The 25532-nt window shown below is 41.8% G+C and overlaps 1 protein-coding gene across 1 annotated transcript; it reads right to left on the minus strand.

Moving 5' to 3' along the window:
* Positions 1-399: 399 nt before the first annotated feature.
* On the minus strand, positions 400-22813 carry apln (apelin). The gene is made up of 3 exons (XM_078260302.1): positions 22211-22813; positions 7823-7995; positions 400-4768 (listed from the first exon to the last, which is right to left on the minus strand). Exons 1-2 carry the CDS (start codon positions 22275-22277, stop codon positions 7829-7831), a joined length of 234 nt encoding a protein of 77 aa, XP_078116428.1. The 5' UTR covers positions 22278-22813; the 3' UTR covers positions 400-4768; positions 7823-7828.
* Between the last annotated feature and the right edge of the window lie 2719 nt (positions 22814-25532).

A 25532-nucleotide genomic window follows, 5' to 3' on the forward strand; every position in this document is an offset into this window, starting at 1 on the left:
CTGATTTTGATCATCCCCTGACTTTTCTTCGATCACCAACATGAGGTTCACATTTGTAGTTTTGAGTGAAATGTCTTTACAAGTATTAGATGGATTGAAATGAAATTTGGGGCAGACATTCATGTTCCCCTCAGGGTAAATTGTAATACTTTTGGTGACTTGTAAACTTTCTACATAGCACCATCATCAGGTAAATGTACTTTGTGTTTAATGCTAATTAGCAAATATTAGCATTCTAACATACTTAACTGAAACGATGATCATGATAAATATTACCTGCTAAACATCAGCATGTAAGCACTGTCGTTGACATTAGCATTTAGCTCAAAACACCAGCTCCAGACTCTTTAGTCTTTTAAATACATTTTCATTGATGGAAAAAAAAGACACAACACAGTGTTTTCTTAAAATAAGATTTTTAATATTACTTATTATCATAAAGATATATTTACACACTTTACAGAAATAGAAAATAAAAACACAAAGCTACGCATGAAAGGAAAAAATAAAATAAGTACTCCAAGAGCTAAAGCTTATCTTTTATAAATTAGAAACCAAAAGTTCAAATATGTACACAGTATTTCAACCATTTCTGATACACTTGTTTTATTTATTTATTTATTTATTTATTTATGTCATTTATTTTTGCCCAGTTCAACATCAAAACAGAGACAGGGACTGTACATTTGGCCTGGTGAGTAATATGAGCACACACCATAAACAGAATATAAGTTTCAGGAATAATACATCGTCTTTTAAATGGTATCTGCTTGAGACCTAGTAACACTGTTGCGATGGCGTGTAAGCCTACAGACTGCATCTCTCCTTCGATTGTTCTGAATGATTCTGAATGAGCTGATCTTGAACACAGTGGTTACATAGATGGAGAATTTGTCGCAATCAAGGCAGGAGGGGCATGTGCTATTCTGGGTGTAGGAAGTCTCATTTTGAGGCTCCAAGATAATGAAAGATCTTAGTCATTTCCCCTGGGAGATAAAATCTAGTTATCCTTTGGATTGCCCAGCCGATGGAAATGTGTGAATGCATTGGATTGAATATCAGCCACTTGATCTTGCACACACCCACTTTGAAGGCCAACATGATACAGTTTGATGGGCTTAGAGATTCACAAGGTAAAATCATGGAATGTGTTGCGTGCCAACTCTGTTTCCACTTCCACAATGAGTGAAATGTTTTTGAGTTCAATGTCATTTTAAAGGAATTTCATCTGGTAGATAACTGAGTATAGAATGACAATAGGATTAAAAAAAACATAAAAACCTTGTGTTTTTCTGAGATGATTTTGTGTGGGGGTTGTGTCTATATTCGGAAACAGAGATCAACGGCTAAGCTAATATTTTAAAGTTGCCAGCTTATTCTCATCTCCACTTGTAACACAAATCTATCTCTCTGCTCATCCCCACTCCTTAAACACTCCCAGCCAAATGCATTTGGACAAAAAGAACTAAACACAAAGGGGCAAGTTCTCAGAACAAACATTTTTCTATCAGGAAAACATGCTAACAAGTGCATAGGAACATTACTCAGGCCTTGTGATGGTCACAGAGAAGAGGAACTGGAGAGGAAACATTGAGAGGATAGGAATCGTTTCTCTTGTGTAAGCCTTGCTGGAAAAGACCATTAAGGAAAATGGTTTTGCTCCCCGAGCATAATGTATTGGTTTACCATTTCAGTTTGAGCCTGGACGTGCTTGTCCTTCCACACCACAAGGCCCATTAACCTGATGTGCAGGGGAGGGCTGTGGGCTATGATCTACCAGAAAAGAATGCCTGAAAGCTTTCACGTGTCCATGACATATTGTGCTGCAGACTACTTTTCTATTTTGTTACATCCACAAAAGATACAGCTTTTTACACTGTATTCAAAAAGTAAGCTTTGGACAACCAGCTAGACAAGAATCAGACAAAAAATTGTCACAATACACTGGAAAACCATTCCATACCAAGAGACTCTTGTTTTCAGGGTGTATTATTCCAGCAGCATAATGGAATTGCAAAAGTGCAGCCTTGCGAACCCATACAGAGAAGTCTTGGAGCAAAGCCGCGTCTATTTTGTTGGGACTAGTTGACACCGGAGGCTTTGGATCAGTAGGATATTTGGCTTTTGATTTTTTGGATTCAACTGATAACCAGACCAAGATTAAAAAGAGTACTTTACATACACATTGGTTTGCTCTGGTCTCTGAAAGGGCAGCATGGCTGGTGCAGATGGTGAGGATACATTCATGAAGAACAGTGCGGATACAGACGTTGCTCGGCTCCGTAACAATAACTTCTGAGATGGGGAAATATTGATTTGAACCCCTTGTTATGACCCAGTCTACTTCCAGCATCCAAACTCCAGCTGCTTTGAACTTCCATCCCCAGCTCATATCTTCCTACTATCTTCCCCAATAATACATGAGACATCCTGAGCAAAGCTGTCTCACTCCCGAGGAGCATTAATGAAATCTACATCTCTGTCTGAGAGGGTATGAAAAAATAATGGTGAAACTGAAATTATTATTAGTCTTCACAGTGCCCTAGGATTTAATACATTTTTAATCAAGGTGATCTTGGCTGGGTGGATTACCACTGTGATTTTAGATGCTCTCTTAATAAAAGCTTCTCATACTGGGACTGAGAAGACTGCTTTTTATTATAATATTTGCATGAGACATGGCGAGAGGGAAAAGGTGTTGGAAATCTAGGTTAACCTGCCAGTTGCCTGTGTGGTCAAATCAGATTTTCACCTAAAATACAAGTGAAAAAAAAACAGGAAGTTGCTCCACACACCTAATACACAACGAACGACTGCAAGGTGGCTGCTCTATAGGTTACAGTCCTAATAGGTTACATGGTTACACATTGAGCAGCAGGGGCTCAAATATTGGAAAAAGGGGGAAGGGTGTGGTTTCAGTCTAAGCCAATTTAACAATGAGCTCAGACTAAGTGGCCCTGGCCAGCCTTGGGGAGATTCATCTGAGAAAGATTAACTCCAGGATTTAATGAGCATAATGATCAAAGCCACGACCACCTGTGCTGTGGTATGGCAGACTAGAAAGGCAACTGTACCCAACATAATGTAGGGAAAGGATCATGACTAGAAAGGACTGAATCTGGATACATGGCTATATTGGTGAATACATAGAGGAAGAGTAAGGAAATATACGAAAATATGCTCATATTAGCTTTAAATGTACTGTATGTTTGTGTTTAGTTAAATAAATGCACAAAATAGACTGCTCTAGTACAAGCCTCTATCACAGCACCCTGAGAAAAAAGAAATAAAACTACCTAAACACAGAAATAAACATAAACAGTAATATATTCCAGTATGATGGAAAGGCATAGCATTTCGTTAGTGAATGATTTCGGTCAAAGGGTCAAACCAGCCTTATGCTGAATATTAAAACAGCCAGAGCACTAGTGGTAGGCTGATTATGGTGACATATTAACTGAGTTGATATTTGCTTTGTTTCTTCTTTCTTTCTTTTTTTTGGTCTATTTTAACGGTCCTCGCTAACATTGTCTCATGTGGGATTTCTGTTTGCAGAAATTGAAAATGCATAATGTGTCAGTGTATCAAGACTTCAAACAAGAGGTAATGTGTTTCTCCCTAACCTTTTATTCCTTTGTTCCTGGCAGCATTGTGGAGAAGGTTATTATTTGGCACTTCATTAAAAGGCAAGGCAGCCTGTCGGTGGAGCAGACTGCCCCTGCCAGTTAACAGTCGTGTAGTAGAGCAGCTGCACAGGGCAGCAGTATGGTGAGAAGGCTGGGGATTGGGGACAGGATTGGGATTGGGATTTGGGGTCAAAGGACTCATCCAAGGTGGGACATGTTACAGTAACCTTGAGCGCGTCAGTAAACCCCCCCCCAAGGTGTTAATGAGTTCAGAAACACCAAAATAGCTTTGGATTAAAGAATCTTCTAAATGAAGGAATTATTCTGTCACTTAAATAGATTGTTTCGACAATATGTGCTTTCTTTTCAGTCCAACTTAACTTTGCATGTGGACGTACTGTCATTAGAAGGAACAAAGCACCATTAATAATGATAATTAATGATGGATATAATGCCATTCAAATGTCTTGCTCTTCCATTTTAAACACCTTGAATTCTTCTTCGCACCAGACATCCAGAGTATCATTAGTGAACTTAATATTGTCAACCATCAAAACTGACCCTGCCCTTCCACATTATTAGCGCCCTCTCCCGCTAGTAAAGCCGTTAATTAGCTACACGGCAATGAAATCAGGGGCTGCAGTAACCTTGGATCTGAGAGATGGGAATACCACACCGTGGAGAAGTGACAGATGCTTTAAGACTCAGATTGTTTTGACCGGGCTCCCTCTCCACCACATGTCATGCAAACTGTGTGAGACACTCAGGGAGATCGCTATGATTGGGCTCTATTAAGCAAATAATCGGAAAATTGAAAAAGAAAAGAAAAAACACTTGGGAGAAGACAGAGATAGAGAGTAGAAGTGAGGGAGTGAGAATAATAGAAAGAGAGAGACAGAGAAATAGAGTCTGATAGCTCTGGCTCCATACCCCCCACCCCCCTTCCCTGCCCCCAATTCCTCCTAGAGCTGAGGGTGAGCGGCTTGTCCTGATTTTTGTGGACAGAGTTGCTTGAAGAACCAGCAGGTGCTATGGACATCACTCTTCAGGCTGGGCAAGCGTAGGCCCTTCGTTGCAAGGCCCCCCAAGGCAAAGGAAGAGCATAGAAATCAGAACCTGGGGGAGGGCGCTCAAAGCAGTGCCTGCAAAACAGGAAAATAACACAGAAAAAATGCCATCAGCATGTGTTTTTTTGCTTCCTAAAAATCATTTCATGAGTCCTACAGACTTTAAATTTCCTCTCCAATAAGAAGGAAGTTTCTAACAGAGCTTTTACTGTTATACCCTGTTATCTTGCACCAACTAGAAAACAGTGAAGAAAAAGACCAGATTTCATTGTCTTTGATAGTAAAGTGTGGCAGGGAGTAATCAAAACAACTGTATATCTCGCCGTAGAAAACACAAGCATTACATTATACTATGCTCGGGGCACTGGATCACTCCTTAACAATAAGGAAATCTTTTATCATCCATCGCTTTTTTATCTACTCTGTGTGTGTCTGTTCTGTCATAATTTCCCAAGTTTTCAGATGAGTTTTGTTGCATTTACTGATAAAAGCCTGCTCTTGTTTTAAGATGGCATAGTTCTGTGGTCATGTAATGCCCCGAGAACTGATGTACCGTATATCTAATCTCCATTGAGTTGTTGTTGTCGTCGTCTTTTGTGCTTTTGGGTCCACGGTATGATCTCAGTGCAGCACCCCATTGAAGTCAAACTACTGGGAGTGTATGGGAAGAATTGCAGACCTGCTCTACATTGTTTTGATAAAAGACTCATTCACTGAGCTTACCCACACTTGGGGTCTCAAGGGGTTTTCATAAATTGACTGTGGCTTTAAATCTGTAATATCCTGTTCTCTTTTGGACTGTCACTGGCATGGCTAAGATCTAAGAGTTGTAATAGAACGTTCGGATCTGAGTCTACTCAGATCCTCAAAGGATGACGCGGGTCACCATCTTTCTTCTCAGAGTCGCTTACATCTGGAATGTGTAGTGATGAAAAGTCAAACTTTACCTCAGGTGTCTTAGGGAATAAAAGATGAGCTGCTTTTGACACTGTAATGGGGAGATGTCACTAAATAGCATAGAGTTTCAAGTCAATCATTGTTCTTAATCTCTACTTTTACAGTAATTAAGTTCAGGCCAGTAATGACATATCCACATACAGTCTGCCTGCCTACGAGTCTCACCAGCACTCAGCTGGATGTCTCCATTGAACTATAGCTTTGATCAAACAAAATGCATCTCCAGCTGCTTCCAGAGGTGTTTTTCCCATCATCAGCTCAAACTGAAGAATGAAAGCAGGACACACAAGGATGACCTAAGCCTTAAAGCTTTTAGAAGTCTGTAGAATGGATTGATGCTATATAAGAATGAATTCCTTCAGTCAGAATACATCATACTAAGTCATAAAGAACAAACTGGGACTGAACTGTGTAGAAGTTTAACTCCTTGTTTGGATCATTTACTCAGTGAAGGCTGGTAGCATTATCACTAAAATGCAGCCTGATTCCCACTGAGGTCAGGTTGGGGTAAATTGGCATGTTATGTGAAGAAACCCTTGAACGGGTGAACTATGAACTTAGCAAGAATGAGAGGAGCCAGAGTGGGAAGCTAACAAAAAAAAGGAAATCTCCAGCGTTGTGGTTTAAGAGGTGTTTGCAGAGATGGCATTGTGACTCACTGAGCCGTTCACTTTTACAGAGCTTCACAACTTCCTGAAGCTCCCTGTATTTTGTGGCCATTCAGGCCCTGAACACTGAAAGCTCTGACCACTCAAATCGCAGAGAGGATTCTCACATTTTATTGGCAGACTGAGGACCCATGTTGTCCTTCAAGTGCAAAGTGCTCTGGCTCGGCCCTTACTCATTGTTTTCACCTTTGTGCTGATCCTCTAGAGTCCTGTATTGAAAGCAGGAATGACCCGTATTGAAAGCAGGAATGAGTTCAAAAGAACTCTTTTCAAAAATACAAAAAAACAATAATGATCAAAAATCCGCTATAGATTGTAAAACCTCTGCAGAAGAAAAGAACATTCAAACTTCTATAGCTTTGATCCCTTTTACCTAAAACTGATTAACCATGCCTTGACACTCTCTGGCTGCAGCCTCCTCTCACTATGGCTTTAATTTATGGCGACCCTCTGCAGGTCAGTGTTGTATGGTCGGCGCCTCCTGCAGGGATATTGTGTCTTGTCTAGTTTCCCTGTCCCTCACAGCGTCTGGGAGAGACATGTGAATGGGTCCCGCACTTCTTAATGCAGGGACATAATTGTACTGCTTTCCATTCACAGAAATGTACTAGCACTAGCACACACACATCTGTATATACTATACATTTGATCATCTTGTTTAATTAGTTGTTGTATGTTTTAGTTTCTCAATGAAGCTTGATCTGTTTTTATAGAAATAAAGAGAGTTTGTTTTGGTTCAGAAAAGAAAATCAAACTGTGAAAAGGTGATAAGTAAAATATTATCTCTGATTTTGGATGAAAGAGTTTTCACACAAAGACTTGTTTTATTTGACAGCAAGTTAAACAGTCCTTCATGAGAAAAATGGTGCCGCTAGGAAACCCAACTCTTCAAAGTATCATCTTTGAAAAAAGGGATTTAATTGACTTAATCAGCTGGAGAGAAACAATGTATACTACCTGAATTGACTCAAAGGTTAAGTTTCCAACTATAACTGTCTCCAATATGAGGAAATAAATGATGTAGCCTTAATCCTTTGTTGTACTACAAAGGCATGCAAGCTTGTAGGCTAAAGTCCAATAATCTGTTAAGACATACACTTATTTACAGTGCCAACAATAACATCCTTGTGTTGGAGTTGAGTCTGCCTGCAGAGTTTCCAGTGTTTCTGTAAGAGTTTGAGTTTCCCATTCGTCATCGAAAACATCCGAACTGATTCTGCCCACAAAGTATTTTAGGAGTCACCATCATATTCCTCTTAGAAGTTTCTCTATGAAATTGTGTTTCTTCACTAGTCAGCAGATAATAAATCGGGAAGTGCTTTTGTTCATATTCTCTCGAGAAACAAGTAGCTCTGACTTGACAGAAAGTTGGTACAATGCAGCAACGATAGGTAGATACTTTACCATGAGAATCCACTTTTACTGTGTGACACTGACATTATGGTATGCTTTACCAAACAAAACCTAACGAGCGTCTTTTCACCCCTGACTGCTGTAAACTCACCTTGCTCTAGAACGGCATGGGTCCCTTGTGGGAAAGACGTGGCCGTGGGCGTCTCCTCTTCCAGCCGGCTGGTCTGTGGCTCTGACTGCCCCTCCCAGGGTTTTGCTGGACCATTTTTCTCGCTGTAGCCGCCTCTTCCAGCTCTCTGCCATGCTCCGTGGAGGCCATGGGACCTGGAAAACACACATAGAGGAGAGACCAATTAGATGACCTCTCCAGTAAATGGTATTTCACAGCCTCTTCTCACTAAGAGTATCACATTTTGATTATCAGCTAAGTCCATCAGTGCCTACAGAAAAATGTGTAGCAAAATCCAAAGAGGGATCACAGTGGTAATGGATGAGGAAACAAGAGACATGTATAGATAAGTGTGTGTGTGTGTGTGTGTGTGTGTGTGTGTGTGTGTGTGTGTGTGTGTGTGTGTGAGTGTGTGTGTGTGTGTGGGCCTCTTTAAGCCCACCCAGCATTGTAGTTCATCAAGTGTGGTGGAACCAAAGCACAGCAGATAGACGAGAAACTCAAACCCTCATGTCTCATGTCTCTGTCACTCTCCCCCAAGATTACAAACACCTCACAGCACCAGACCTTGTGGAGGTGCATCCTGTCGCAGTGTTTTATCCGAGATTAGAGATGAGTTTAATAGCGTTGTGTCTGTGTGAGAATTTGTGTGAATGTCTTAGGTGTTTGAGTACATGTGTGTTTGAGAGCAATCCCAGATGTTCTCAGTCATCTCTCAATAAGTGTAGCCTGATCCCCTTAAGCCCCTCTTTTCCAAATGGTTTGGTCCACCTTAGGTGTCTCTATGACCTCTTAACCTATCGCAAACTAAAAGAACTCCTCTTGGAGATTGAGAGCTTTTTTGAAGAATGTTTAGCAATAATATCTTTATTACTTGTAATGGGATATTTAACGTGGGTGATCTTTCATACTACATCCAGTTATTTAGTCCAATAAAAACTTAAGTAAAAGCAGAGCAGGTCTTTTTATTTGGGCATGTTAAAGTGGTTAAATATCTTAGTGGCGAGTCATTGTATGCAGTACAATGACTCGTGCATTTTACTCATGCAATGACTCATGCATTTTTAATTTGAATTAACAATTAAATGTGCATAAACCTTCGTGTATCTCATAAAGAATGTAAGTTAATGGAGCTGTGTAGATGTGGTTGAAGTGGTACTACAGTGATTTAGCTGTTGACTTCTGTAAAGTTTGGAGGACCCACAAGATTTTAAAAATCTAAATTGAAGCAACAGATGCCCAGATATCCTGACTTTTAGTCCATAGTGTGGGTCAAATACACTGCATCCTATTTCCCATAATGCCTATAATCCCCACGTCCTAAATAGCCACTTTTCCCAAACGCCGCACCTCTAGTTTCAAAATGTCAAGACCAAGCAGAGATAACAACAATGACATTATCAGGGTTCTTTTTTCAATTAACTTCATGGGTAACGTTGGTGGAGAACCCCTTCAACAGCACAACTTTCTCCTTTTTTAAATTAATATGTCCTATGATCAGAGCCAAACTAACCCACTTTTCTCAAAGAAACTACAAATCCCCATTGGGCATTTCCCATCAAAAAGCTGATTGACATCACTCACATGGGGTCATGACATTCCTGTCTCCTCTCATAAGAGACACTGGCACCATTTTTAGAATTCCCAAGAGAATGACCCTCTGGTTTACGAGGGCTCGAGTGAGGACACAGCTTAAGATAAGTCAGCCATGACTGCAAAGGTTTGGAAAAGCTGCAAGTAGGCTATATTGAGGACAGCAGTTGAGCAGCTTACAAAAGCCATGATGATACTAGGTTCTCTGGTTCCTTAAGATGGTTTTCATCAGTTAGTGTATTTAGTTGTAGCAGAGGGCCAATACTGCAGGCTGTAATATGAACAAGTCACAGTGTCAGAAATTGTCTATAAAACCTGTCTATTGCGTTCAAAACACTCAGACGTCTTTAATAGCCAAGATCATATTGTTTGAATGGAGGGCAGTTTTCCTCAAGAGAAGAATTCAAAACAACATTAGGAGGAATTGAATATTGAAGACCTTTTTAAAAGAACAACTCTCCATAGAAAAAGAGGAAAAAGAAAAGTGTTTCTAGCCTTCAGGTTTAAATAATGGTGAACTGCATGACTGAGCTATACAGCTTGCCTAATGTTTTCGATGTATATCCTTGAAATGCCAGACATCTCAAGTTCCACATCCACACTAATCGTCTTCCGCAAGCACATTACACACTATATTTGTGGGTGAACAGTGGGCTAATTCATTTGCAACAGGGAAAGTCTCTCTTGCATATTTCCGCATCTAAAGCCCATCTCTGCCCCTAGGAGCACTAATCTGCGCATTATCCTTTTGTTATTGTTCCAGATTCACTGTGAATGAGGGACATTGACACAGTCTGAAGGCTTTCAGCTAATTTTTTCGAAAATCCAGGGGATTGAATGTGAAAACACTCTTTGGACTTCGAACACACAGAAACACAATGCTGCAGTATTGGCTATTAAAGTGTAGATATGCTTGAAGCAAAGTAGTTTGTTCGTAAGCTGTTTCATACAACACTGCTGAAGGCAAAAGTTGTTTTAGCTGTTTCAAATGGTCACAGTTGAAGGTGTGGAATAAAAAACCTCATATTGATATCTATCCAAACACGGATAACGGTACACACTTTCGGTCAGAATCTCCTCGAAGACATTCATGGTGTTGCACTCAGTTGTACACATGAAAAAGTGCCTGAAGTAATAAGGTGAAAAAAACAAAACAAAAAAAAACAACAAACAACTGCTGCATGGAGTGAGCGTGATTGTCGAACTGTCAGTTTTCGGAAGGTTACATAACCTGTCAGATGCAAACCCTGGAAAGGTGGGGGTTTCAGACGCCTTTTGACCATCCAACCAGCACTTTGGTTAAAGCATACTGACATCTTAAATGTCTCACAGTGAAACCTGCAGGAACTACAGTGCCACACAACGCCCAACTGCAGCTGATGTTTGAGTGATGGCTAGTTTAAGAGGTGCTGCAAACACATGCATGCAGTTGCACTCGCTATGCACACACACACACACACACACACACACACACACACACACACACACACACACACACACACACACACACACACACACACACACACACACACACACTGCAATGCAAGATGGTAAAGTAATTGTATCTCGGCTCACACAACTCATCTGCTGTTCCTCTCACAGGGTGGCTCAGGCTGTCATAACCCAGGGTCCATAATGAGACAATTTAGATGTCTCCTGCCATAGTAAGCTGTCAGCCACTGCTCTGCACTGGGGTTTGAAGGGAAAACATCTTGTGATTCTCCTGACAAATCTCAACCCATCCAATCTGGCTACAGGATAGAAAAGTGTAATGAAAGCTGCTAAAAATAAGCCGGGCCCCAGTGATAACACTGGCAGTATAGATTAACTCTTGCAGCCTGCAGGGAAAGCATCTTGGTGTGACAGATATGACATACAGCAACAGCTAGCTTTGTATCTCTACCCATCTGTAGGGGAACTAATAGAGATTGATTGTGGTAGCATCTGTTGCATCTGGATAAAACCTTTTGATTGTTTCCATGGCAGGTTTATCATTGGTTAATGCATATTTCATCTCCATAAACAAAGATATCTACGCTATCTTATTGCTCTGAAATTGGATCCGGCCTCTATAGTATCCCATTTGATCTTTTCCCACGAGAGATTCCCATGTTTATGTTCAGCTGGTATAACAGTAAAATGGCAGGATAACAAATGTCTTACAACAATAAGCTTCTTATCTCTACTTCTGATGACCTTGAAGCCCTGAGTTTGCCCTCTTTCCGTCAAATCTCAACACTTCCTCCCCCCACTTGGTAATTCCCTAATTAAAGTTTAATAAAGAGGGAATTTCAGGAATGCCTTATTGCGACTACTGCTGCCACCTCCTTAAAAAGAAGAGAGTAGAAAAGGAGAGGTAGAAGTGGTCAGGCAGAGAAGAGAATAGTTGACAGTGTCACAAACTGGCCAGTCTCCAGACTAATGATGAATAGCTGGTTGGCTGCTCCCTGATTCCACGCCCTAGTTTCACCACCACCTCCTAAGGTGATATCTGTTATGTTGTGTTTTTCAAATGGCCGGCTCTCCGTCTTGTTATGGCCCAGCGGAAAGTGCAATACTGACAGCTTATCCCTGTTGATGCTGCAAAGAGTCCATCAGTGGAGCCTGGAGAGTTATACATCTTCCAGCACCTGTCCATCCAGTCAGAGAAGAGAAATGGCTGTCCTCTGGTTTAATGCCAAGTTCATCAACTGCCCTCATGGCTGGCAAGAGCAAACTGTATATCACAGCGCTGTGTGTCAATGCAGGAACCCAGGGAGCATGGCAAATGGGCCAGAGCTGCTTATTAATAGTTGTAAAGCTGATTTGTGTGTATCGACTGCCAAAACGACCACATAACAAATGTCTGCACTTGTAAATGCAGCCACAGCGTAATGGTTTTTCTGCCACTATGACATGAGGGATTAAACTATACCAGCCTGTGAGTCTTACTGTAGCAACAAGTAAACACAAGTAGAAACTGTTGCATCAAATGTAAACATGCACAGTCAAGCATGGCCATCCACATTTAATCCTTGCTGTTTTGAATTTTCTCTGTGTCACCGCAAATTGATTTTGCTGTTCTCTTGAACCTTATCTGTTTGTTTCCTCGTCTTGCTCATCACTCACAGTCACACTGATTATGAATCAATTGTGTGCAATCTCATTGATCCATTTTCTCGGTTGGCTAAGCGGCTCAAAACCATTTCATCTCTCCTCTGTTTCTTTACTGTCCCTACATCACTTATCTGACACCTCTGTGTCATAAATCTTGCTTACTGGAGTTTGTAAAGATGTATCTTGATGTGTGAACAAACAAACAAAGCTGGGAGGATGGGAACGGGTCGGTACTGAAATCAGAGGAGTTAACCCCATGTGCCCACAGTGTGATTCTATTCTAATCTATTCCTAATATTTTGGCATAAAAAATCTCATAAATGATTCAAGCTTGAAACGTAGTTTCTTTCACAAGGGACTGAGATGTATTTAGACTTGCTAGTAGCATAGTTCTACAGATGGTTGGTCAGTTTCCCACTTTGGTCCAGACTGGTATATCTCAACAGCTATTGTATGGATTGACATGAAATTGTGTACAGGCATTCATGTTCCCCAAAAGATGAATCATACAGACTTTGGTGATCCCCTGACTTTTCCTCTAGCACCTCCACCTCAGTTCCCTTTTGTTGTGAATGGACTATTGCATGGATTACAATGACGTATAGCACAGACTTTAATGCTCCTGTCAGGATGACTTGTAATCATTTTCGTGATTCCTTAACATTTTATATAGCTCCATTGTCAGGTCAAAAATAGAATTTGTCCAATGCTTTATGAACAAATACCTGCTAAGATAATGATATTCCCATCAGCCTCAGCTGTACTTTGTGTCCAGTGCTAATTAGGAAATGTTAGTATGCTATACGAAGATGGTGAACACGATGAACATTATACCTGGTAAACATCTGCATGTTAGCATTGTCCATGTGATCTTGTGAGCATGCTGATCTTAGCATTTATCTCAAAGCATGGCTGTAGACTCTTCTATCTGAACTCCATATTAGCATTATGATTAGACTAAATCTGACTTCTGTATCTTTGACAGTTACATGTCATATTCACATACCATAAGCACTATACTAAAGCATTCCTTAACAACATTTTCCAATGTAATGGTGGATTGGGATTCTATTGCAAAAACAAACCGAGGACTTGCACAGTAATATAGTAATATAAAGATAACAGCAATTATTTGTGTCTATATGGGAGGTAGTTTTAGCTTATTATGTGTGTGTGTGTGTGTGTGTGTGTGTGTGTGTGTGTGTGTGTGTGTGTGTGTGTGTGTGTGTGTGAGTGTGTGTGTGTGTGTGTGTGTGTGTGTGTGTGTGTGTGTGTGTGTGTGTGTATGTGTAATCCTTATGGGTAACAGCAATATTTGTGTTAGTAGGAGACAGGAAGAATAAATACCCTGGTGTGTGTAGCCATGGTTATTACCATGACGTTAGAGGATCAGGCCTGCTGTCTCCATCGTGTGCCTCCCTCCTTCATTCACTAAAAGTAGCTTTAGCAAATGAATCCCTCTATAGCATGCCATTACCACAGACATACTAACCCACACAGCCAGACAGAGACATGCCATGGGCGGAGATGCTTTCCACTGCATAAGCACATTAGGGGATCAGGATTATTTAGCCATGAATGAGATGTGTTAATTATGCCAGATACAAGCCAAACATTCTTCTAACCTGGAATAAGCCCCAGCACTGTTACAGCATCCTACTGGGGATTTGCTCGCTGCCTGATAGCATCCCCACACATTCATCCTGCACATATGGAATGGTGCCTAACTAAGGAGGCAGTCCCTTGTTGTTCAGCTTTCACAATCCAACATTTAGTGTCGGAAATGCTGCTTATCGCATGCCTACCAGTAAGTCTGGGCCTTGGCAGAAACTGGTACCAATTGCGTGCCGATTTTCAGACCACGTTACCATGGCAGCCACCATGAAAGGCGCTCAGTTTGGAGCAAAAAGAATGACATTGTCAGCTGAAATCGACCTGGTTCTCAATTTACAGATTTCACTGCACACTGATCAGCCCCCTGACTGTAGCCGTGATGTTTTTAACCTCCTCTGTGGGCCACCACACTTGGCCTCTGAGTGTTCCTCTCAGGGGGGGGGGGGGTGTGTTTTGGTCGTGAGCACTTTCTTTTATTTCTGTCGGGACCTGTTTGATATGCAGCATTGTTGTATTGTGATAATGCTAGGCTTGTGGCTGAGTTGAAGGCTGGCTTTGTCTATACAAACTCCAGTGAGGAAACCAAAGTGCATGAAAAGTTGTTCCCATTGCTGCAGCTTTTAAACTTAACCCCTTGTCCACCCTGCTCTGAAAGCAACCCCCCACTCTTACTAAAGGTTCAGAACAAATTGAAAACAAACTCTGCAGATGTCTCTTTGAGTCAGTCAGCCGCCTGTGATGTGTGGTGCTATATGCTCCTGAATTAGAGAGTGTATGAAATGATGAGGTGTGAGACTGCATACTCTGCTATGATCAGAGCGCTGTGAGTTCAAAGGGCCGGCAGCAGCATTGAGCCAGCTAATAAAGCCACTGACTCCCCTCACCACTTGACTGCCTGTTGGTTTATTCACAATCCCTCTCCAGTTGAAGGGGTGAATTTGTGGCTACAGGGTTACTGCGGGTTGGAGCCTACTGAACATGAGCAGTCAGAGAAGCAAACATAGAATAGCTCAGAGGGGAGATTTCTTTTCACAATTTTCCTTGAAGAGTGTCAAAACTGAGGGCAGGAGCAGGGAGATGCTGTTGTGGCTGTTTACATTCAGCGGGTTAAATCTTTGCGCATGGCAGGTACAGTAGGCAGGTAAGGCTACCAACAGTTGCTGTAATCTCCAGAGATTGCATGTCAAGGGCAAAGGGATCCTCCAACCATTCGTTTCCATGGGCACGCTAATCAGATGTGAAACACAGCCCCCTCCCTCTCCTGTGTCATCACTACCCCCATGCTGTGAACCTGCGTGCCTTCTCCCATTTTTTATGTGAGAGAAAGAGAGGGACAGAAAGAGAGAGAGAAACATCACTGCGCAGGGTTCACTCACTGCAGCTTTTAATGCCTGAGGGGACCATCGCTTCTCCCCATAGCATATTCAGTACTATTGAAGGAAAATAGCAGCGACATTGCATCAGACTGTTACAACCAACTCAACTCAACCAAACTAAATAATGCAAAACAATGGCTCTGACGCTTAAAGCTTAACTGGAAAGATGTATTTAACTCAAGGTATCACTTTTTGAGATATTGATATATATCACAATATGGCAAATATATGCTAAGTAACTAAATTGATGTTTGATGCATTAAGCTGTGTTCAATTGTTATGCATTGCATCTCAAAAATGTAAAAAACAAAACCTCAGTAACTAGTTTGTAATACCATTTTCCTTGGATGAACTAATTAACTTTGACAGCAGTATTTTCTAAAACTATATCACAAATGGACCACATGAACATAATACCTCTGAATGTAATTGATGAATTATGGCCCTCCCTACTCTATAAGTAAGTAAATGAGTTAAAAATGAAAGGCTTTGTAGCACAAACAACAATTTTTCCTAAATATTTGTATATATAAAAGTGGGACTTGTTTAAAATTGCCAGTAATTTAGTTTGGATGGTACGCTTGTTTTGCTTTAACTAGCACGATTAGATTATGTCTAATGAAAAGTGTCTGCTAAAACATTATTATTGATATAGTGAGAGTGTGTAGGAAAGAAGCAGCTTTGGCTGAAGGTTATGCAATGAAACACGTCACACGTATTTAGTGAAGAAATAAAATTCATGAGGATTTTTACTGACAGGTTCTCTGCTGAGGGTGAGCTAAAGTTTAGTGTTTATTGGCCCTCTGTGTTCACAAGGTTTTCATCAGCTGTTAGGATGAACTGTTTGCCTGATATGGATTCATGTTTATGAATTCCATATATAGTTTTGCTCTTCTCTTTTCACAAACATCTGTTTATGTTCAAGGGGCCCTGACAGCAGGGCGGCCTCTCCTGAACAGTGTATGAGACAGAGGGACACAGCAAGGGGCCCTGTCTTGATCCAGGAAACAGTCAGTGGGGAGATCCATGCTATTAGTCAGTGGCAGATCATTTGATTGACCAACGTTTAAGCGTGGACCTGTATATGTGAAATAGTCTCCCAGGGAAAGTAACGTGTATGGTCAAAGACAGAGCGATTGTGATGAATAATGCATAATTTCATAAATGAAGGATTTCTGTGTTGTCACAGAAGGGCCCCAGTTCTGTGGAGGATGGAAGAGATCTTACATTTTCAAGCGTTTCAATTAAAGGCGAGAACATGAGGTGCATGACAGTTTAAAACCAAGTTTGAGGTGCACCACAACATCCTATAATTCTCTGAGAATAAAGTGACGTGCACATCCTGTTGCCTAAGGCTTGAAGTTTAAGCAGATCCCAGTGGAGGCGTCACTAAACGAACCGAAAATCTACTAAGTCCCTCTACACCATCCATAGCCCCAATCCACACTGCCGTCTTCACAGCAATGACATCCTTTGTCTGACTTAGAACTGCCTAACAACAGCCAGCTGTGCAGTGCTTTTAGCCATACATTATATGAAATCTCTCTGATCCATGATGGTGCCTATAGAGGCTTGACATTAATGGTGACAATACCCTTAACCATATTTATTTGATTCTCCAAAGTAATTCTCTTCTACTCCTACATAATGTTTTAGTTGCTGTAAGTAGGAATTTCTACCACAAATGACATCTCCAAAGCAATTGACAGAAGTCATATATTTCCATTCTGGGTTTCTACAAATTGAGCATGAAAGTAATTAAAGCACCTGCATTCCTAAAGACCACAATATTTATTCTGCGGTCTGGCAGCCCGTTATAATAAAAATGTCCACTCAGATATTGATCAGGAATCTGATCTACTGCTATAAATGTAACACTTAATGTTCAAAAAGAGAGTCATAAATCACTTTAACATTGGTGGAAAACAGCAGTTTTTTGAAATATCTGGCTCTAATTAAGTTGTAAGGAGCGCCCCGGGCCTGAGGATAAGGTCTGGTGATCACATGAGGTCTGGTTAACACAGGACCCCTCGCCCCCACCACCCCTTGCCCAAACCTCCAGGTTGTGGCCTCAAAACTCAAAGGGGGGTCTGGACTGCAATAGACTTATATATAAAAATTCTGACTTTTTCATTTACAGCCAAGAAGTATCATTCCACACATGAATTAGTAAAGACGGACTTGATCACCAGCTGTGAGTTCTTAGATGTAGCCATGACTTCCTCCTCCATGGAAAGCTTACACAACCTCTCCGCTCCCAGATAGCCTCCGCCCTTTTATTTTTCTGTCCCTTGGCCCGTCTTTTACGCCCCCTTTTACTTTTTTTTCCTGTTCACTGCATTTGCTCTCAAGGGAAGATCTAAGTGAGTAGATTTATTCATTCAAAGAGTTCTGAATTACATTACAGCAGCCCAGCAGTCACATCTGCCAAAGTCTTCAACAGCTGAGCTCTCTGGGGAGTGTTAGCCCAAAGGTTAGCCTTATATCCCTACCAAATGAGTTATGATTTTTCACTAAATCTCTTCCTTAACTCCCAACCACTCCAGAGCAATTGTGAGTGCCATTCACCAATCTCATGTTGGGTGATATAATACAGATGTGAAGTGGTTTATCACTGGGAGCTTTTGAAATAAAATCTCATCTTTGAAACGTATGTACCGTGTATGTTATGAACCCTATAAGATGGGAGCTATGGAGAAAATCTTCTATCGCTGTATATATAATTTTAAATCATAACAATACTGTAAATATTGATCCAGAAATTGTTAATAGATAAAATAACCACACATGAATGTCTGTTTTGGGCTAAAAACTAGGAGATATCGTCGCTGTTAGAAAATTCCCGATATAATTCCCACTTGGCTAAACAATATGTCGTGAAAATAGCATAACATATCCAGAAATATGAAAGGATCAGCTACCAAAGTATGTGGGTATTTTCTGCCGCCCCCATGAGGAATTCTAAGTAATGACAAGAAAACTGTCGGCGTGCTTTACATGATACAAGCATTTTGTGACGCACAGCGCGCCCACCCCCTCCACGCAGTTGCTAGTAGCCAAGGAGGACACGGAGGTTTAAAAAAACATGATGGACTCTTCAGAAGAGGTAATTATCTTCACTTGAGTTTCTGGGCGGGAAAGTCACCGGACGCCACAATCTTCTGAACATAGTCATACTGAGAAATACAGAGAGAGTTGTGTGAAGCTGATAGTCTTAATTAGCTTTGTAGCAACTCATTTGGCAATGGCTTGAATGTAACGGACGTTCATTAATATCAAAAAGTTACGCACTAAAGCTTTAAACCTAGGCAACATAGATATGAACTGTGGATAATAACAATATAGTTCTAATTCTACTATTTAAAAAGCTAAGTGACAAAGCAACAAGACAATAACAAATCCCTCTTTACTCACATCCCAAACACAACTCATGAAGTGTTTTGTGTGTGTGTGTGTGTGTGTGTGTGTGTGCGTGTGTGTGTGTGTGTGCGTGCGTGCGTGTGTGCATGTGTGCGTGTGCGTGTGTTGTCTGCAGCAGATAAACTACACTGATGCTGCAGGCTGCTGGCTCTATTTCCACGTAATGCTGCATGAAGAGGAAATACGGGTTCCTCATGAAACGGATTTCATCTGACCCTTTGTGTTTGTGTGTGACATAAACCCAGCTGGTGCTCACAAGCTCCTGTGCCTCAAAAAAAGGGGGAAAGGCTCTGTGATTCTCCATAATCCCATAATAACCTTTCCACCGCTCCCCCTTTGACACAAATGTTTGCCCACTGTTATTATGTTATGCCTGGACATCTGGAAAAGTTTAGCTGCTTTTGTTCTCTCCATGACCACCATAATCACGTCCACAGGCACAAACACCTTCTTTACATTAGAAAACCCAGGATTATGATTTAAAGCTTCCTGGTTACGGTTGGTTTAGATCTATAAGTTGTTAACAAAATAATCATACCTAGTTCGCTGGCGCTTTATGCCTCTAGGTGCCTTAATTAGTGGCATACTACTGTAGCCCTCATCTTTTTGGCTGTACCTTGACCGGTAGCACTTAGTTGAGCATGTGAGCGAGGCGGGCTACAGTACAGTATGCATGCATGATGGTGCCATAGAGCAGCTAGCCCCAACAATGCATCAAAGTTTAATTTGGAATAATAGCACTGCTGACAGCTCTCATAAAATCGCCTCTTTCCCAAGCAGACGATTTTTCTGCCAGATAATAGCTCTGATCCGGGCCTTGTGCTCCGCTCACACTCACAACTGGCTCACCTGTTCAATCCAGGCCTCACAATTACACACTTTGTCTGTGTGTGTGTGTGTGTGTGTGTGTGTGTGTGTGTGTGTGTGTGTGTGTGTGTGTGTGTGTGCGTGTCTGAGCCAGCTGCTATTGTTTTTATCCTGTGCATCCCTAGGTGAAGATTGGCAAGGTGTTTCCATGGCGGAGAAAAATTAGGCCTTGATATTTTTTAAGAGGCTGTGACAGACACAAGAATGTTTTGAGACTGTTAACAGTCTTAAGAGTTACACAGGGAGGAAGAATGATCGGCCATGGGATGAATTATGGATACCACATGTCTAAAGCTGGAGCCCACTCTTCAGCCAGAGTGCTTTTCAAGGATGGGTAATTGAAGTGCGCTGCTAAAGGATGCTAATATTACTTAGTGTACTGAATGAATATTGTAAGTAGCATTTTGTTATTGAGTTGAATTGCCTGTTGCACTAGGACTTCTTGCTAATATGCAAATACATCCATAAATACAAGACTCATGCACACTTCCCCACCCTATGGCAGTCAGATTCAGTTCTATATTCATTGCTTCCTGCAAGTGCACACACACTGTCTCTGTCTCACTCTATGTGCATCCTCTCTCTGCTTTCTCAGAGACACACATGTCCACACACAGATGCCTTAAAGAGAGAAAGCCCACTGAACTGGAAAAGCTTCATCTTTCAAGATGAAAGGCTTCACACCCACTGCCTACATGCAGAGCCTCTTCCGACACCTTCCCGCGACAGCGCATACTGTAGCAGAGGCTTGTAGGCTATGCAGACACACTCCAGCTAGCATCCCTCCCCACACCCATCAACGCTGCAACACACTTTCATCCCCTCCTCTCTTTCACTCCCTTTCTCTCTCTACCTCTATGTCAATGGAGCTCTGATACTACAGTAGCAGCCAGGGAACAGAGAGGCACATAAGCGGCATGACTTGAACAACGTTGAGAAGGATCAGCTCCCATGAAAGCCCGAGGCACAGCAGCCTTGTTTTCCCCCGTCGCTGGTGTAGCACAGTGGGTTCTCAGGCGTGGAACATGCTTAGCCACACGCAGGGCGTGAAAAACGACACTGACCATGATGCTAGATAATTGCTTCCCATTTACTCATGTGCTGAGAGCCTTAAACAAAAATAGCATGTCGCTGAAACGAATGTGCTGGGAAGCATGGGAACTGTGAGTGCTCTGGCCGTGGATCGATATACAGAGTGGACAGCATCTAGCAAGCATAAAGTCTACACTGCATCTTACAACCACAGTCTATACAGCACCTAGTTACATATTGCCTACACAGCATTGTGCAGTATATATTCCTAGGCCTATATCTTCCAAGATGTAGTGTATACAGCATCTTATAATCATAGTCTATGCTACATTATCTTTATCTCATTCAGTGTACAGCATCTTCTACATTTATTAAATATAAACACAGTGTGTCTGTGTGTCTTCTAAGCCACTGTAGTTAGCAGGTAGGTGATAATCCCAAGAATGGTCCAGACATTTACACAGGCCTAACTGTTGTTTTTTCACACCACAATGTTACCTGCATCACATCTGCAGCTGACCATCGGTCTCCAAACTGAAAACCCCAGCCACATTTCTCAGAACCTATTTACTCCCATGAGCCATCAGAAAGAATATGCCCTGCCACTGTATAATTGTCCCAATTCAATGTTTTCCTTCCGAATATTAGACATTTTAGATTCACACTGGAATTGATATCTAGTCCAACAATGGCTCCAGAGACGCAGTAGCACTTCACGGAAATTTATTGTGACAAGGCATCAAGACTGAACCCCTCAGGAGACAATCCGTGCATCTGGGATCTGTGTTCCCCCCATCGATGCGTACAACAATTGTAGTCCTCATTATCATCACCACAGGAGGCACGCAATATAGGTGCTGTGTTGCCCTGCTGCACAATCACAGTCATGTAATAATCATATAGCACTTGGGTCAGTTAGTCTGATTCACTCCACCTTACAGAACATGTGCCATGCATATCTTACATTTCATAACAGCCCCAACAGTCACCCATACATCCAGCGTTATCTATCACTCAGGCATAGCTCCACACAAGACTGTCTATCAACAAAAACCTCTTAATATTTTATCTCCAAGTCTTACAAGCTTACATCAAGGTGAGGCAGGGATAAAAATGATCAATCAAAGCTAGAAACCACATTCAAGTTTATCATAAAAGCCATGGCAGTACAATAGCAGACAGTATAACCACTGCACTGCAGTACTGTATACAGCCAGGTGCTGATATTCCTGCCTTTTAGAGCCCACAGAAGGCTAACCATGCTGGGTAACTGATCAACTACAGATGCCTGCACGAGCACAAGGCAAACAGAGAGAGAAATAGAAAGCAGAGGGAGACGACCAGCGACGAGGCTGGCCGCTCCTGTACTCACCAGCACTGGCAGAACACAGCAGAGACACCAAGAGCACAATCACCAGCGTCAGGATCTTCACATTCATTTCTGCACTCCCCTCTGGCTCTCCGCTAGTCACTCGCTGATATACTGTAGTGGTGTGTGTGTGTGTGTGTGTGTGTGTATGTGTGTATGTGTGTGTGTGTGTATGTGTGAGTGTGTGTGTGTGTGGATGGGAGGGAGAGAGAGAGGGAGAGGGGGAGAGAGCAGCTGAGCGAGCAAGAAAGAGAGAGAGAGAGACTGTTTGCTCCCCTGTGTGTTTGTGTGTGTGTGTGTGTGTGTGTGTGTGAGAAGTGAGTGTGTCAATTTGTGGGAATATGTGTGTGTGTGGTGGCTCCCTGACTGTGCCTGTGTATTTGTCTAAATGCGTATTTGTATATCAGTGTGTGACAGCGCCACTCCAAGACTGAAGGCACGTCTTGATCTGAGCTCTCCCACGGAGGTGTGTGTGTGTGTTTTTCTTCTATTCTTCTGTCAGAAAAAAAAGCAGCATGAGCCAAGTTCAGTGGAGCTGTGAATGTGTTGGAAGTCAGCTTGCAGGTCTGTCCGTTGGCGTATGTTTCTCTCTGTGTGTGTGTGTGTGTGTGTATATGAGTCTAGTTGGTCATGTGGCTTATGTATCATTGACTGTGGGTCAAGGAAAAGCCCCCCTAACCCCACCATCACCCACCCTCTCCACCCCTTTTCCACAAACATGCAAGTGCACACGGCTGAGGAAAGAGAGCGGTTGCAAAGGGAGGGAGGAAAAGGGGGGAGTTGGGAGGTGAAGGGTGGGGGTGCATGCAGGTTTATGATAATACCCAAACAGATGCTCTTGTTGAAAACTCTTTGAATTGCAAACAGGGCAGCCTGCCAGGAATCCAGGAATCAAAATACCAGCTTATTAGGGGAAGTAGATGAAAGAAGGGAAGGTGTGAGATGAGGTTCATGCTTTCCTGCTTTTGTATCTACGCCAGCTGTATAGACCTTTCTTCCTCACACTATTCTTTACCCTCAGTGGCGCTGAAGGTATGACTTAAATCATTTGTGCTGTTTGAAGTTAGTGTCCGTGACACTGGGAGTAACCGCAGGAAAAAACTTATCAGACTCTGCCTGATCACATCACTCGCACTATTTGTTCCACTGCCCCTGAAGTCATTTGTTTTATTTTGTTACACAGATTATATTCTTTCCACGAACAAAAGCCGCAAGAAAACCACCACCCTGCAATGGCTATAAAATAAATCAAATCTTTTTTTAAATGTTGTTTATCATACAATCAACAGGAAAGGTTGCATTGCTTGCTGTGAATTGTGAGAACTGTAAGCAGGCAGTAGAAGTACAACACGTTTTCTTATCGCAGTTAGCCACAGAGCCACATCAATGCAAAAAGTTTCTACATCCCCTCTTGAGAAGAGAATCATTCGGGAAGGACCATAAATTCTGTGTGTTTTGAACTATACATGTAGAATATATAAAAGAAACACTGAACTCCACCCAGTTATGGCATTTTATACTCCGCCTCCTGGTCTGGTCCAACAACCCTCAGAAAACTAATCACCATAATGTTAAAATACTTGAAAAATACTAACCTATCAATTTAATAAGCTAAAACATAGATGTTTTTATGAGATATTGTTGGTTTGGCTTCAGTTCACTTTAGGCTCATAGATCTGAGTCCCCAAAGGGCTGAAGTGACACATGATGGATGGACCGCCTCTGGTCACAACCTCCAGACACAAACCCCCCACCATAGTCTTCCACACAACCCCTTTTCTATGTGTTGTCACTAAACAGTCACTTTGGTAGTGTAGACCTGAGAAGAGGGGCCCTGTGACCCTCAACTCTGCAGCTCCAGCTTCACACAGCCCGCCCATTGTCTTCCTAAGGCCCCGGGTCCCAGAGGGCAACATGTCTGTGCCACCCACTTGAGATCCTACAACAAAAGCACCTTCCATTTTTACATACAGCACTTGAAGCCTTCACTTCATGTGAAGCAATCCTCTCACCTCAGGGGTGGCCAAGCCCCCGGGGGCTAAAGATGCTTATCCAAGCCTGTCCTTTTTTTAGCTGAAAGATAATTTGCCCAAGTGACTTTAAAAGAATCTGTTTACAGCATTTTCTCTAAGGTACTCACTGTTCACTGACATAAAGCGTGACTGATTCTTTCCAATTGTACATAATAAGAGATAGTGGGGATTATTGCGCCATTACCAGCCCACTTAGTAGTTAGGAGTAATTCAGAATTCAATTTAATCCAACATTCAAGGATAATTTCAAAGCAATGTGGGATAACTGCCTGCAGAGTTATTTCAAATTAACGGTTAATGTGGGCATTAAACTGAAACTGAGGCCAATATCCAGAATGTGTTAAGCAGGTGCTACCCCTGATACAATAATTTATGACTGTGGATTTACTAGTTATTAAATTGTCCTATGTATATGGATTAGAATGTGTGAGACATTGTAAAGTTGGCAATACAGGCTCAAACATTTGCACTCTATTAGCTTTAATTGTCTTAGCTTGAAGCAAAGCCTGCAATGAAAATGTAACAGATGGTGTTTCCTCAGAGTGTATAGGTGGACTTTGTGCCATGACGTGAGTGTAAGCCAGTGGAGGATTGCCTTTTTACATCCAGGGATGTGGAGCGAGACCTGGCAACATGACACAGTCAGAGGGCATCAATACAGCCACATGTGCCTCAACACAGGAAACACTTGGCTGTTTACAGGAAGTGTTTGATGAAGGAATGCAGTGTATGTCTGTATTGATACTGATGACGACTTTTCCTGATTCCTGAGTTTTTAATAACAGGCAGACATTCCACAGATAAGTGTAACACAGATGATTGAAAAAGGTATCTTTGCATTTCCTCTGAGTTTTCTTTTCAAATATTAGTCAGAGAGTACTGCAGGAACTGTCAACAGGTGGCCTCTCAGCTGTGGATAAATAAGTCTCCTGATCTCAGAAAAAATTTGCTGCTTTATTTACTGTATTCACAATTAATGTGTTTCCTGTTTATCTTCCGCTTGTATATAAAGCTCCTGATTTCCGAAAATGCTAATAAAGTGTGCGGATGTTTGTTTGTATTGTAGTTTTGATGATTGAATGAACAATGGCAGGCCGCCTGTGTTGTTGTTATTGTTGTGCAAAAGTGAACTCTACGTTTCCGCGTCCGCTTCCATTTCCAGGGCTTCCATCAGATACAGTGCACCTTTATAAAAATGGAAAGCAAATCAAACCTCCATCAAGACAACAGTCACAGTCAGCAGCTTGAGTGAATGTAGAATGTCAATGTGAGATCTGGTCGTGGTTACTAAT

The sequence above is a fragment of the Sander vitreus genome, chromosome 10 (genome assembly GCF_031162955.1).
Source record: "Sander vitreus isolate 19-12246 chromosome 10, sanVit1, whole genome shotgun sequence".
Lineage (NCBI taxonomy): Eukaryota > Metazoa > Chordata > Actinopteri > Perciformes > Percidae > Sander > Sander vitreus.